The 13,733-nt window shown below is 35.9% G+C and overlaps 3 protein-coding genes across 5 annotated transcripts; 1 reads left to right on the forward strand and 2 right to left on the reverse strand.

Moving 5' to 3' along the window:
- Positions 1–2,355: 2,355 nt before the first annotated feature.
- LOC111311483 (cytokinin dehydrogenase 1) lies at positions 2,356–4,776 on the forward strand. The gene is made up of 5 exons (XM_022910891.2): positions 2,356–3,146; positions 3,427–3,554; positions 3,635–3,895; positions 3,989–4,251; positions 4,337–4,776. The coding sequence occupies exons 1-5, from the start codon at positions 2,489–2,491 to the stop codon at positions 4,656–4,658; spliced, it is 1,632 nt and encodes a 543-aa protein (XP_022766626.2). The 5' UTR covers positions 2,356–2,488; the 3' UTR covers positions 4,659–4,776.
- A 30-nt stretch (positions 4,777–4,806) lies between these two features.
- Positions 4,807–9,212, reverse strand: LOC111311486 (uncharacterized). Of its 3 annotated transcripts, none has more exons than XM_022910897.2 (3): positions 8,832–9,212; positions 7,133–7,212; positions 4,807–5,447 (listed from the first exon to the last, which is right to left on the reverse strand). In XM_022910897.2, exons 2-3 carry the CDS (start codon positions 7,161–7,163, stop codon positions 5,059–5,061), a joined length of 420 nt encoding a protein of 139 aa, XP_022766632.2. In that variant the 5' UTR covers positions 7,164–7,212; positions 8,832–9,212; the 3' UTR covers positions 4,807–5,058. The 3 variants fall into 3 exon arrangements, with proteins under 3 accessions (XP_022766632.2, XP_089608724.1, XP_089608748.1); XM_089752598.1 differs by having other exon boundaries at positions 4,807–5,462; XM_089752622.1 differs by having other exon boundaries at positions 4,919–5,462; positions 7,133–7,452; positions 8,832–8,876.
- Positions 9,213–9,911: 699 nt separating this feature from the next.
- LOC111311484 (eukaryotic translation initiation factor 3 subunit E) lies at positions 9,912–13,538 on the reverse strand. Its single transcript, XM_022910893.2, has 7 exons — positions 13,104–13,538; positions 12,654–12,881; positions 12,421–12,542; positions 11,535–11,754; positions 11,153–11,295; positions 10,482–10,619; positions 9,912–10,287 (listed from the first exon to the last, which is right to left on the reverse strand). The coding sequence occupies exons 1-7, from the start codon at positions 13,464–13,466 to the stop codon at positions 10,182–10,184; spliced, it is 1,320 nt and encodes a 439-aa protein (XP_022766628.2). The 5' UTR covers positions 13,467–13,538; the 3' UTR covers positions 9,912–10,181.
- Positions 13,539–13,733: the final 195 nt, after the last annotated feature.

A 13,733-nucleotide genomic window follows, 5' to 3' on the forward strand; every position in this document is an offset into this window, starting at 1 on the left:
CATTTTAAGCCAAGAGCTGGTTGATGATATCACGTTTCATTCCAAAAGATCAATTACAGTTTAAACCTTTTGTGGGCAATGACTGATTCTTGATTACATTTTTATATATAAGGAATTTAAACACAATTGTTTCCTGATCAGGTATTCAATTTAATATATACATTAGGTTTCTCTTTTAATGAAAATCACAAATATCTACTCACAAAGTATCAAAAACAGAAATCAAATTATAAAAATTCCCATGACGAGTAGATCTAATACATAATTTTAAACATGAAATAATTAATGTGATTGATACGATATCAAAAAAATATATAAAAACGACATAAATTAAATTTTAGACAAAAAATATATGAATTTTAAAAAATTAAATAATATTTCTTGTATTTATGATATTATAATTTTCATATATGACACAAACATTAATAGATATGGGAACTGTCAATTTGTGATAAAAAAGAAAATCAAAAACATTTATTTAAAGAAGAATCATGCATCAAAAGCATTTGGATCGACTTTGTTTGGTACAATTAATGCAAATTGAGGTGAGACATGTTGCTAAAGCAAAGGCTTTTGGCCGCAACACAACAATGAATGTTCCAAAGAAAAAAAAAAAAAAAACAATGAATATTCCGCACAATATACACTGCATTTCTTTCCTAATTCCAATTCCTACCTATGGCCTATGGGGTTGGATGAGATTTCAGAGTAAATTATTCATCACTGACATCAATAATTGGGACAAGGCAATTATCAAAGACACATACAAGTCAAAAGACAGACAACAATTGAAATGGGTAAATAAATAGTAATATTTTTAATAATGAAAAAGAAATTTGTGACATCCGAATGGTTTTCCAAAAGGGCTTCTGGGATTAAAATGGGTGCGTGATTATCAACTACAAGCCATAATTCAATGGAAAAAGAGAAGAGTAAATGGAGTAATAATTCCCAAAATAGTAGTTTGATTTGGCACAAAAAGGCAATGCCTTAATAGAATATTAAACCCTGGGGGGGAAGCATTTTAGGGACTTCCCATTGCTGGGATTTAAGAGACCCCCATCCCCCAAAATCTATTTGATAGGTTCAGACTGCCATTCTTATGTCAACTTTCCACTCTTCCTCTGGCCTGCCTCATACACTTGGACTTGACTCGGGTACCCCCCCAACGGCCCCTACACGTAGTTTCTCGGCAGATGATGGCACCGTATGCACAAATCTAACATCACAGTTGGCCACTTGAGCTGATCCCTACACTGAAGTGAAGTAAAGACTTTAATTTGAACTGACAGAATTTCCATAAAAAGACTACTTTTTCAGGACAAAAAGCCAATAGCACTTCAGCCAATTACACAGTTGAATTTTCCATTTTCCAATAGGAGCTTCAATTCAATCTCAAATTGGCATGTACTGATATGTGCATATGTTTACATCAGGCCATATATTGTTCATTTACAAATTTCATGTAGCCTTAGCCTGCATCTGTTGCAGCAGAGCGAGTCAAGGAGCTATACCAAGTTCCCCACAAGCACACCCTCATGAAATTCACGTGCTTAGGGACCCACGACACCCACCTCCCACCCCACTCACCTCTGACAGGATACAACCTAGTAGGGGCCGGCCAGTCGATACTGGAAATCCTACTTGTAGAATAGGCTACAGCGGTAGTGCATGCATACAAAAAAAAAATACGTAACTAAGACAGTGTCAAGAGAAACAAGACAGGCGTATAAATTATGAACCATGAAGTAGAAAGGCGACACCGTGAATGGTCTTTGTATAGACAGTTATAATTGCTTTAAGTGGTAATAGCATCATCAGAAAAAGGTAGCAACAGAAAAAGGCAGATTATGTGGTTGTAACAGTTACCATTGCTTTAAGTGGTAATAGCATCCTCAAAAAAGTTTGTAACAGAAAGGGCAGACTATGTGGCTGTAAGTTGTAACTGTGGGGAGAAATTACTAGATATGGAATCTAGTACTTATTTTATTCCTGTAATAGGTAACATCTAAAATATCTGACGTTTAAATATCAGTTATTCTGTGTAATAAGTAATATCTAATACATCTGATTGTCAAATATTAACATCTATAATTTATTTTTTAGGTAACATTGAATATATTTGACGTTCGATAACTTGCAACTCATTTCTTTATCTCTGACTTCCTTTGTACCAAAGATACGTGAAAATCTTCACTTTCTTTTCCTCAACTTTTTTGTAGAAACCAAAAAGGAAAGCCAAAGTAAGCACACTCACAATCAACACAAGGTAATGGATTGGAGTCACCGTAGAATATGTGACTCTGTTTGACCATACCGCCCAAACCTTCCCCTTTAAATTCTCCACTTTCTTTCATTTCGTTGTGCTCTTCTACACCTCTCCTTTAGCTTTTACCCACAGAACATCCAGAATCTCTCTCTCACTCTCTCTCTCAGACACACTCTTACGCACATACAAGACAGATACTCACAAGCATATCCTCAAGAGATGGGGTCACTAGATTGTAGCTTTCTCAAACAAAACAACGTTATATTCCTTTTCATGATTCTGGTGTTGAGCTGTATGCCCGATAGAACCAACCTTTGTTCTAATCACTCTTTTGACACCCCGACCATTCCACCTTATTCAGGCTCCTCCAGTATCCCCTTGTCTTTGAAAACACTTACTCTAGATGGCTACTTCAGCTTTGAGAACCTTGAACATGCCGCCAAAGACTTCGGTAACATTTATCAATACCTCCCCATGGCAGTTCTACACCCAAAATCAGTTTCTGATATTTCTTCCACAATAAAGCACATCTTTGATATGGGTTCTGCAACAAAGTTGACAGTTGCAGCTAGAGGCCATGGTCACTCCCTTCAAGGTCAGGCACAAGCCTATCAAGGCGTGGTTATCAACATGGAATCACTTGAACGACCAAGCATGTATGTTAAAACCGGTGAGGCGCCTTATGTGGATGTTTCAGGCGGTGAGTTGTGGATTAATATCCTATATGAGACTCTTAAATATGGTCTTTCACCTAAGTCCTGGACAGACTACCTTCACCTAACTGTCGGCGGAACTTTATCAAATGCCGGAATAAGTGGTCAGGCATTTCGGCACGGACCCCAGATACATAACGTTTATCAACTAGAGGTTGTAACAGGTGCGATTAAGCAAACAACTTTTTATAAATTCCTAGAGACAATTTCAGACAGAGTAGGCTGAAATAACAGCATAGTCCTTTCGTTAAAAAGGCATGGCGGGGTAGTTAGTTCGTTTATTTTTAGGTGAAATGACATCTGTAACCCTTCAGAGCTGGTTCTAGCAAACTTAAATCAAACAGTAGAAGGATACAGTTTCAATAAAATGAACATGGTTAAACTCTAAGTAAGACAGAAAACCAATATGGGAAAAATGGAATCTAACTTGGAGTTTTGATGCAGGAAGAGGAGAAGTGATCACCTGTTCAGATAAGAAGAATGCTGACCTCTTTTATGGTGTTCTTGGGGGACTAGGTCAATTTGGCATCATCACCCGGGCTAGAATATCTCTTGGACCGGCAGAAAAGATGGTAAGAGAAAGAGAACTCTTTCTTAACTGTTGTACTGAAAGACACAGGGTTTCTCAAACATGCTTTATCATTGTTTTCAGGTGAAATGGATCAGGGTTCTTTACTCTGAATTGTCTACATTTTCCAATGACCAAGAGCATTTAATATCATCCAAGAATTCATTTGACTACATCGAAGGGTTTGTCATAATAAACAGAACTGGTCTCCTCAACAACTGGAGATCTTCCTTCAATCCTAAAGACCCAATTCAAGCAAGCCAATTCAGTTCAGATGGAAAATTACTTTACTGTCTAGAAATGGCTAAATACTTTAACCCAGAAGAGACAGATATTTTAAACCAGGTAAAACTTGACAAGAAACACGTTCTACCATGCTCAAGCATCAACCTCTATGTTTAATTGATACAATGGAACTAACTACCGTGCACATTGCAGAATATCGAGAAGTTATTGTCAGAGTTAAACTATATTCCATCCACACTCTTTCTATCCGAAGTTTCTTATGTGGAATTCCTCGATAGAGTGCACTTGTCTGAGATAAAACTCAGATCAAAAGGGTTATGGGAAGTTCCTCATCCATGGCTGAATCTACTTATATCCAAAAGCAGAATTTTCGACTTTGCACAAGAGGTCTTCGGTAATATTGTTAAAGACAACAGTAATGGTCCTATCCTCATTTACCCAGTCAACAAGGCCAAGTACTTGATCATAAAAGTCTATCTAATTGTCATTTACAACTCTTAGATGCCATATTCTCAACCTGGTGTATCATCTATATTGCAGGTGGAACAATAGAACATCCCTGGTTACCCCAGAGGAAGATATAATCTACATGGTGGCATTCCTATCATCTGCACTCCCATCATCCACAGGAACTGATGGCCTGGAACACATTATAACCCAAAACCAACGTATTCTTGATTTCTGTGCCAAGGCACAGCTGGGGGCAAAGCAATATTTGCCCCACTACAGCACCCAAGAAGAGTGGCAAGTTCATTTCGGTCCTCAATGGGAAACTTTTGTACAGAGAAAATCTGTATATGACCCTTTGGCGATCCTTGCTCCTGGACAGAGAATCTTCCAAAAGGCAATATCAATCTCATAACACTGCCTCTTGCCAAGGCCATATATTAAACACCGGGCACTAAAGTAATAAAGAGCGTTCTGCCTGAACCTATAAATTAGGACCAATCAAAAATTCCGCTTGCTAATCAGCATCTACAACACCCTAAGCAAGATAGGAGAGCGGTTGGTTTGGACAATTTTGTTGATGAATTGAAATGTTAAGCAATCACAACATTCCTTGTACAAAGAAGTTATAATATAGCCTCACAAAGGGCATTTTAAGCATGTTATACAGAGCCTTACATATTGTCTTGACATAATCATGCGGTGCAACATCCTCTCTTCCTTGAAGATACCAGGTAATGCTGCCATAAACAACAAATCACTAAATAAATAAATCCAAACCACACAGAGTCTATTTTATGAAAATGTAAACAGAGCTATTCCCTTTCTGATGCTTCTCTCCAGCCAAGACCTGGCCTGCATACATCTCCCTGAGGTTCTTCATAGTCTCTGGCATCACGAATTGAAGCTTCAAAGTCGGTCCAGTCACTTGCAACAGGAAGAAAACTACTTATGTCATCCCTTGCTCCAAAGCCCCCAGCCCGAATAACATCCTCAGCTGTTATAGAAACCTCCATGTTTACTTCTCCAGAGGTTTCCACATTTTCCAAAGTTTCGCCATCTATTTCCCCGCCTTTCCAATCAATTGCATTAACCTGTGCATCCTTTAGTGGAGAACTTGACACCACTTTAGAAGCATCTTCCACAGAAACCTCAGAATTAGTGGATTCAGTTGCTTCATTCCTTGTTCTGCCTTCCTCTTTTTCTGTAAAATTCAAGCCTCACAAAGCAATAATAACTTAACAAAGGACAATGCATTCAAAGTGAAAAAGAAATGGAATGAGAAAAGTCTATTTTTTGAATCACAAATTCACAATTCCAATAGATTTATTAAAAACTCGATTCATGGAAGTGAAAATCCATGTCATCAAAGTCCTTCAAGAACCCAACTGAAACCTCCATAGTAGATATAGTCAATAGTCATAGCTGCTCATGAATTTAAAAAAAAAAAGCATCTAGATGTCAAGACAAATCAAAATCCTGTAATAATGTGCATAACAGTATCAATATTATGTAGTTTCTATGAAATGCCCATACACCTTCTGCGGAAAAATATGCCCTTGCATTTATCTTTGTAATTGCATGGTGAGGCTTGCTTCAAATTTCTTTGCAAAATATAGCAATGATAATTTTATGCAACCCCCAAAAGCAGCCCCATACAAATGAACAGGAGTCTTATCTCAGAGATTCTTCCATTGCATTAAACATGAAGTATTTTCCTCTGACTACAAACAAAACCCAGTACAGAACAATCAAGTCATGCCCTTTCCAACTCAATTGCAGTATACATCCAGCCTAGCATGTTATGCTTGTCTGACTATAACTTCAAAAATGTTCTACAAGCTGATCTATGCTAGTAATAGAGGTGGAACTTGATAATAAAAGGGCTTCTACATGTAGATGCAAATTCTCTTGTGACGACAGAAAAAATGTAGTGCAGAACAATCAAGTCATGCCCTTTTCAACTCAATTGCATGATAAATCCACGCATAGCATGTTCAGCTTCTACAACAATAACTTAAAAAATGTTCAACAACCTTATTTATATTAAATGATGGTGGAAATCAATAATAAAGGAGCTCCTACATGTAGATGCAAATAGTCCACCACATAATCCCTATGCCTAATATCTCAGTTTGGAAGTTGAACCGTTCTATTCACTTTGACTTACCTGTAAGTGAAAGTTTAAGTCCTTGTTCATTTAGTATACGGGCCTTCCAATTGTGTCCATCAGTGATTTCTTCCAATAAAGGCGATGGCTATCATTTGGAGGTAAGATGCCTTCTCTAGAAGTGTAGGGAAGGTAATCATATATCAATAATTCTATATCAAAGGAATAACTGGGTTTATATTTTCAATAATCCCACTTTTGCATTCAGTGGTTTGTTGTATTTTTTTTTTTCTTGTGAACACACCATTGTCGGGGAACACAAGCTGGGTTGTAGAAGCCATCTGTGTTAAAGATTTGTTTCTATAGAAGTGCCTTTCACTTACATCCAATCCTTTAGCATGGCAGCATTTGGAGAATAAACTTATATCTCCTACGAACACCTCAAAAGTCTGAGCCGTTTTATCAAAACTCCTATCCAAGGGAAAAGATGCATCACAAAGAGTACATGTAGAGTACTTAAAAGATTCTGCGTGCATAGCAAGATAGAGTTAGCATCTTAAAGTCATCCCTGAAATGTTTTATTGGTTTAACTCCTATGGTCATGGATTTAATTCCTCCTCAAACTTCTACTCCAAGCATAAGGAACCTTATCAAGAGCAAGAGCAAACACTATGAAAACTTGCATCATTAAGTAGAAAAATTCCCAGGGATGTGCAGGGTTGCAAAACACAGTTAGCCAAGGAGAAATACACAATTTCTGGTCGAACATGTGAAAGTACCATGTGAGACTTCAACTGGTTCATGCTCCATCCTGGCTTGCAATTTTGTGCAAATTTGACAGAGTACAGTGTTTTCTTTTCTGCAACAGATAGCAAATTTAATAGTTTATTATGTAATATGTAGAATATATATTGCTTAAATGACATTAATGTAATATAATTGCATTGCATGGAAAAGAATCATTAGTAAATTGACATTAAAGGTTCACAATGCACTGGAAATGAAAGTTTATCCTCCACCCTGCCCTTTGATCTCTCTCTCTTTCTCTGGTGACATGACTAAATCATTTGCTAGGTATGGCTTAAGTGACAAGGTTTGCCTGTTTGGATTTTGCAAAGTAAGTCTAAAGATTGCTTTAAAGATCATTAATTAAAAGAACAATTATATAAAGAACAGTAGGCGATAAATAAAAAGTACTGCTTCTGAAGCATGCCAATGATAGTAAATGTAAAAAAATGTGGCATTTCAGAAAATGAATGATCATTTGGCCACTAAGAGCTGATAAAAATTAAAATCTGAAATTGTTGTCTTGCAATTGATCAAAAGAATACTACAATGGTTCAAATTTTGCAGTAAATAACAACAATATGGTCAGCAATGCAGAGTGAATAAGTACATTTTGATGAAAGAACAAAGCAAGCGCACCAAATTATAAAACTGAGAGTTAGCATTGAGGAGATAAGCCTTTGGAAAAAATTGCAAAATGCACCAACTGAAAAATTGAATACAATTTATGAATATGACAATACTTTTGCCTATGCATTCTATAGTATAGTCACTTATGGCCAGAAATTTGAGTATTGTAAATGCAATTATTGTCCGGGAGCGCATGACCTCAATAATTGAGGTAAAATATTTGAGCAAAAGAGTGGACAGAATATAGAAAAATCTCATAAAATATGGCACATCTTCGACTAATTATGCATTAAGCAACACCATGCATTGTTAAAGAAATCATCAAAAACAAAATTTTTTCTACTAATCCAAGCATATCCATAGAACTAAACTAGGTCTAGACTACAAAACCAGTTGGAGAGCAAAAGGGTATTTAGTAATACAAATTACAAAAACAAATTACAAAATACACAAATTCCCTAGCACAGTATTGAGAAACTAGTCATTCCGCTTGAACATATTCAATGCTTGCACTTTCATCCTCTTCCTAATATAGATTCCTTGTTCTTGTTTTTTTCACCTTAATGTCATGACTCCAACATTTATTCTTAAATGCTAATCCATTGACTTCCTATAAAAGAATGTACCATTATCATTCTTGAAATGCAATTCATGAACTTCTCAATTTTCACAGAAATTATCATAATAAAAAACTACATTAACTATAATTTTATGACAGTCCTATTCAGGATAATAGGCTTTATATAAAATTACTTTCCTTGTTCATTTCCATTAATGTTCAATGTCTATTTAAAAGTTTATTGACAACTGTTGTTTGATTTCTAATCCTGGCCTCAGTATCCTGAATGTGCCTAACAAATCCCCAGGTTTAAACCCATTTGCTAAACAACAAAAAGAGCAAAACCCCATCTTTATTCAAACCATCAATTCCTTTAAAGTTCCCCAATCACAGTCCAAAACAACAAAAACAGCCAATTCTTGAATGTCAAAGCAAAATATAAAAAGCAATAACTATCTCCAAGAAAAAGAAAATAATAAACAGAAAAGGTGGCAAGCGGGAACCTGAGTGACAGAAAGGGTAGAAGTTTGAGAGAACGTCAAGTCGTTGGCCTAGCCGTGCCGCCTTTGGTTTTGGTTTTTACATTTCAGCAAGTTATATAAAAGCTATGGCGACGTGTAGAATGGAAATGGGAACCACCTGTTTGACATGACTGGCGTTTGGGCAACGCTGGTTAAGAATAATTGGTTGATACTGACAGGTGCCACCCAACTTCCAAAAAATAGACTTCAACTTCGATCCCGGGTTTCAAATTATTTGCTCAAATTAATTAACTAGTTGATGGCATGACAGACTGTGATGAAATAGATAGTGATGAACGAAAGAATAGAGTACGAGACTAAAAAAGAAAGAAAAGTTTGAGAATATAAAACCGGATAATTTTTATTCATAATCTTGAAACAATCTATTTATAGATTTATAACTGATTTTTTAAATTACTCGTAATACTATCTTATTATTATGCATAATTATAGTTTATTTTTTAAATTACTCACACCACTATCGCACTATTACCTTAATTCATTTCCTAAATTATTTGTACTACTATCCCACCATTAATTATAGCTAAATTACTCACACCACTATCGTAAACTTACTCATAACTAATCGACACTTTCTTATCACTAACTCAACGAAGTTTTTATGCTTCACATGACAGCTCCTTTTAAGCTCACTTAACATTCTGCTACAACTTCTTTTATGGTTCAATTTTTTTTTTCTTTCAGTCTAACTTTATCATTTTTGCAATTTCTTTCATACAACTTCTTTCATGGTTTGAGTTTTTTTTTTCTTTCAGCTCAACTTTATCATTTTTGCGACTTCTTTCATGATCCTCATTTTTACAACTGAATGATAACATCACACAGACTTTCAAAAATTTAGCAATTAAACCAAATTCCAATACTTTAAACTTAAAATTAACTTTTTTTAAATAAAAACTTAAACTTTACTTGAACTTGAACTCCCCATTCACACTTTTTTTCCTGTTTACTTCAAAATTAAGTAAAGCCCTACCCCCAAGGTTGATTCTTTATTTTTTTTTAGAAAATAAGAGAAAATTTTATAAAACAAAACCCAAAAAGTTCCTCAATTTAACAATTTCAGTCTCACGTTTAAATGGCGCCCGCGGAGGCAATTTAACATGCAGGACGCCAGGCAAAATACATCTTAGGTTTAGCAAATCCAGACGAGTTAATGGCATTCTTTGTCATCATAAATATAAAATGTTTTCCAAAGACTACTGATTTCTCAGTCCTGCTAAAAATCAGAAACTAGAATCACTTTAATTTGGTTTCAAAAAGGAAACAATCTGGCAGATGGCTCAAAATTGCCAAAAAACTTCACCGCTAAACTTATCGTGCAGCCTGTGCCGGTGCCTGTGCTTGTTCAAGAAGCTGGCTAACTAGCTTGTACGTACGCCCTTGGAGTGCCTTGGTGTGGTCTATCAACTGCTCATAACTGCAGAAATACAATACCAAAATCAAAAGTCATTAAGAGATAAGGAACCAAATAAACAAATGGTTTATGGAGAAGATGTGGAGAGAACATGACAAATGAGGAAAAAAAAAAAAAGGAGTCCAAGCACTTGTGGCACAATTCAAAGAACAATGGATGCTGCACTGTATACTATCACTGTATGAAGGTATCCTTACACATTGGGATGATTAGGCTCCATAAGAACAGTTCCTGTTTTCGAATCAATCTTGGCATCAAGCTTTGAGTTTTGGATAAGATTCACAATCCATCTCTCAGCTTCCTCATAATTTAAATTCAACTTCTCAGCAAGCACCCTTGGAACACATGAAAATTCTGTTAAAGTTAGCTCAAATTTTAAGAAAAGCAACTAGAAGTAGCCAACATATATAAGTTAAAAAATCCTTTAGCCACCTAGTGTTATATCCTTTCAATGAGGTTGCTAGAATGTTGCTTCACATCAAAGTTTGAGATGGCCAATGGGAAGTAACAAATGTTCAATCCAAGTAATCAATACAATAAGTGATACTGTAACAGACCAAGGTGTTCATGTTGTGTGGTTACAAGCCTGATGTGCAGATAAACATGCATTACAGATAGAAAGATTTGATCTGATTGAACTAATGTCTTCTACTAAAATTTCATAAATCCTCAACATCCAATTAGCAAAAGAATTTTCCCTACTCGGAGAACCATAATAACAGGATTTGAGCCCATGGCAATTGATAATTGATATTCAAAATCTTTCCTTTCCATGTCATTTATTCATAAGACAAATAAGAATTTTAGATTTATGAGATTCAATTGTTATACAAAGCTAAATTATAAGTTTGAGAAAGCAGGAACTTACCCCATGTCGATGCGCTGATGAATTCTACAGTATGTCTCAAAGATAAATAGACGAGCATTCTCAAGGAACTCATCTCTTAATGGTATAGTAGAAAAGTTACCTTCTTCAACTCTTTTTCCAAGGAAGGGATCATTCAATATCACCTACATCAAAGTAAGGAGAAATAAGCAAATAAACAAAGCAGGCAATTCAGAAATCTAACTATTGCAAAAGGCATCCAAAAAGATGATGGAACTCCAAGCTAAAACATTTTCTAACAATCTTCTGGTAGGACATATCAGCAATTGAGTGACATTGAGAAGCTTAATAAAACCAGTTGATAGAAAAATATCAGAAATCAAACTAAAACCAGTTGATAGAAAATATCAGAAATCAAACTTACTTCTTCACACTCTCTCATCTTCTTTTCTGCTCCATCAAAGTCATAGTAGACATAAACACATGTCAAAAACTCTGTGATAGGATCTTTGTAAGAGCACTGCTCTTGCTGAATAACCTTAATAAAATCTTTGAATTGAGGTCTTCTCCTTTTGTTGACAATAAAAGCAGTAGCTAAGTATCTTAAAAGATGGGGAGAACTGGTTTGAATGGCATTTAGATATCTGGAGAGAAGAGAGACCAGGTTGTTAGATAGGCAGCTAGACAAAAATTTGATAACAGATAAACAGAAATGGAAATTTGCAGAAAACATTAAGGTAAGAACAAAAATGTAAAGAACAGTGGAAAGTTTTCAAGTGAAAAGAGACATGTGACATCTAATTCCAACCACTATCTCCCTTAGGCATTGATATTCCAACCACGAGCAGTCTAGCAGGCATCTCACCCACTTTTATTGCAATTCGCCTTGAAACTTTGACAAAAAAATTTTGCAAATTATTGGCAGCATCATGTTAACTTTTCATATTAAGCAACAACACAATCAAACAAATATATAATAGCAATTCCATAAATTTTCTAAACATGTTTGATTGCAGGGCAATCATAAACTGAAGCATACATTAATGCAGTGGAAACTAGACATAGCACAGAAAAACTGAAAAATGCACAAAGGAAAAGTAGATGAGCACTACTATTCTCATGAAAATGTTATACAAAGTAAAATGATACAAATAGTGTTGCTAACAATATCAATAATGCCGTCATCAGCAACAAGACCGGATATTGACAATCTCCAAGATAAGGATGCAGTAGAAACAGTAGTAGGAAAATGAAGACACCACATAAGCAGATAATTTAAGAAGTTTGAGTCAGTTCTAAAAGTGACATACTTCTCTTGATTAAACAGGTCAATGATCTGTGTTCTTCCATTGTCATGGTTGAAAAAGATGAACAGGCTCCAATGCATCAGCCATATTCTACTCTGTACTTGGTTCAAGGGTGATGAGAAACTCTGCAGCAAGAACAAAAAAAAAACAAAAATAGAAATAAATGAGACAATGAATCAAGGAGAAGCACATTGTTAAAAACCCATACAACCAAATCAAGAGCATAACAAAACAACCTTAGAATCGATTATTTCTTTCAAACGATTAAGTTCTTCAAGAGCAATATCCCAGTTTTGCATCAGTATCTCGGCTGCCAGCTTTCCCCACAACGCACTCGAACCCCTTTCACTGTTTGTGCATAAAGCCCTATACTGATACAGATAGTCAGCAGCACCCGAGTAGTTGCCACACTCAAACTGGAACTTCGCATACTGATATAATGCCTCTATTTGATCTGGACCGATCTGTTAAGACAAAAACCCCTCTTTAAATTTCTTTTTTTTTAAAAAAAATTCAATCTTTGAGACTTTTTATTCAATCCAAGAATGATTTTTGCTTTTATTTCCAAAAAAAAGTATACATTTTCAAATTAATTTAGAAAAAAATAGTAGAAAGAAAAAAAGGAATCGAAAAATATGCATAAATTCAACGAAAAATTAAGGAAGAAAAACAATAATAAAGCAGACCTGGTAACGGTCATTGAGCATCTGGAGATTATAATGTTTATCAGCTCTTAATTCCTGAACAGCATTAGGGTTTTGCAAGAAAGAGACCAAAGGAGCGGCAGCATCTTCCAAAGCCTTAAGACGAGCGACAACCTCGGCTCTCCTTTCGATCATGTCCTGAGGGACATCATCGGTGTGGTAAAGGCTCTTGTGGATGTCCATGGCGTAGTCGACCATGTTGGTCTTGTTCAAGAGCTCGATCTTCGCTTTCAAGATCTGCTCGTCCGGATGTAGCTGTCGCTCTTGCAAGAATTCCAGCAACGGAAACACCAAGTGCCTGTCCAGATTCGGCGCAATTTGTGGGGTCAAGTCGTAGCTTGCCATTGCCTCTGCTCCCTCTCCGATTAGGGTTTAACCCAGGCTCCTTGGTTGCGGTCCGGTTATGAGAAAAAAAAATCAACGCACAAACAACTAAGATTGGGATTTGTTGTCTTTTTTGTAAAATACCACAATTGCCCTTGATTTTTTTGCGAAATATCACTAACACCATGAGTCCAGTCTTCCACTCCTGCTTGTATTCGGTCTGACTTGGGCCGGTCTGTGATAACATCAATTATTAAGTTTGCCTTCAATTTGATTACAGAATATTAT

This window comes from Durio zibethinus, chromosome 1 (genome assembly GCF_047325235.1).
Source record: "Durio zibethinus cultivar Kanyao isolate XHJ-2024 chromosome 1, ASM4732523v1, whole genome shotgun sequence".
NCBI lineage: Eukaryota > Viridiplantae > Streptophyta > Magnoliopsida > Malvales > Malvaceae > Durio > Durio zibethinus.

What these genes read in the sequence shown, in the direction of transcription:
- LOC111311483 (XM_022910891.2), top strand. Translation starts at nt 2,489, where the DNA reads ATGGGGTCACTAGATTGTAGCTTTCTCAAACAAAACAACGTTATATTC. An exon ending in TCAACTAGAGGTTGTAACAG is followed by an intron (nt 3,147 to 3,426) that starts GTGCGATTAAGC and finishes GTTTTGATGCAG; the next exon opens with GAAGAGGAGAAGTGATCACC. An exon ending in TACCCAGTCAACAAGGCCAA is followed by an intron (nt 4,252 to 4,336) that starts GTACTTGATCAT and finishes TCTATATTGCAG; the next exon opens with GTGGAACAATAGAACATCCC.
- LOC111311486 (XM_089752598.1), bottom strand. Translation starts at nt 7,163, where the DNA reads ATGGAGCATGAACCAGTTGAAGTCTCACATG. An exon ending in ACCAGTTGAAGTCTCACATG is followed by an intron (nt 5,463 to 7,132) that starts GTACTTTCACAT and finishes TTGCTTTGTGAG; the next exon opens with GCTTGAATTTTACAGAAAAA.
- LOC111311484 (XM_022910893.2), bottom strand. Translation starts at nt 13,466, where the DNA reads ATGGCAAGCTACGACTTGACCCCACAAATTGCGCCGAATCTGGACAGG. An exon ending in AAGAAATAATCGATTCTAAG is followed by an intron (nt 12,543 to 12,653) that starts GTTGTTTTGTTA and finishes TTCTTGCTGCAG; the next exon opens with AGTTTCTCATCACCCTTGAA. An exon ending in GAGCCTAATCATCCCAATGT is followed by an intron (nt 10,288 to 10,481) that starts GTAAGGATACCT and finishes GTATTTCTGCAG; the next exon opens with TTATGAGCAGTTGATAGACC.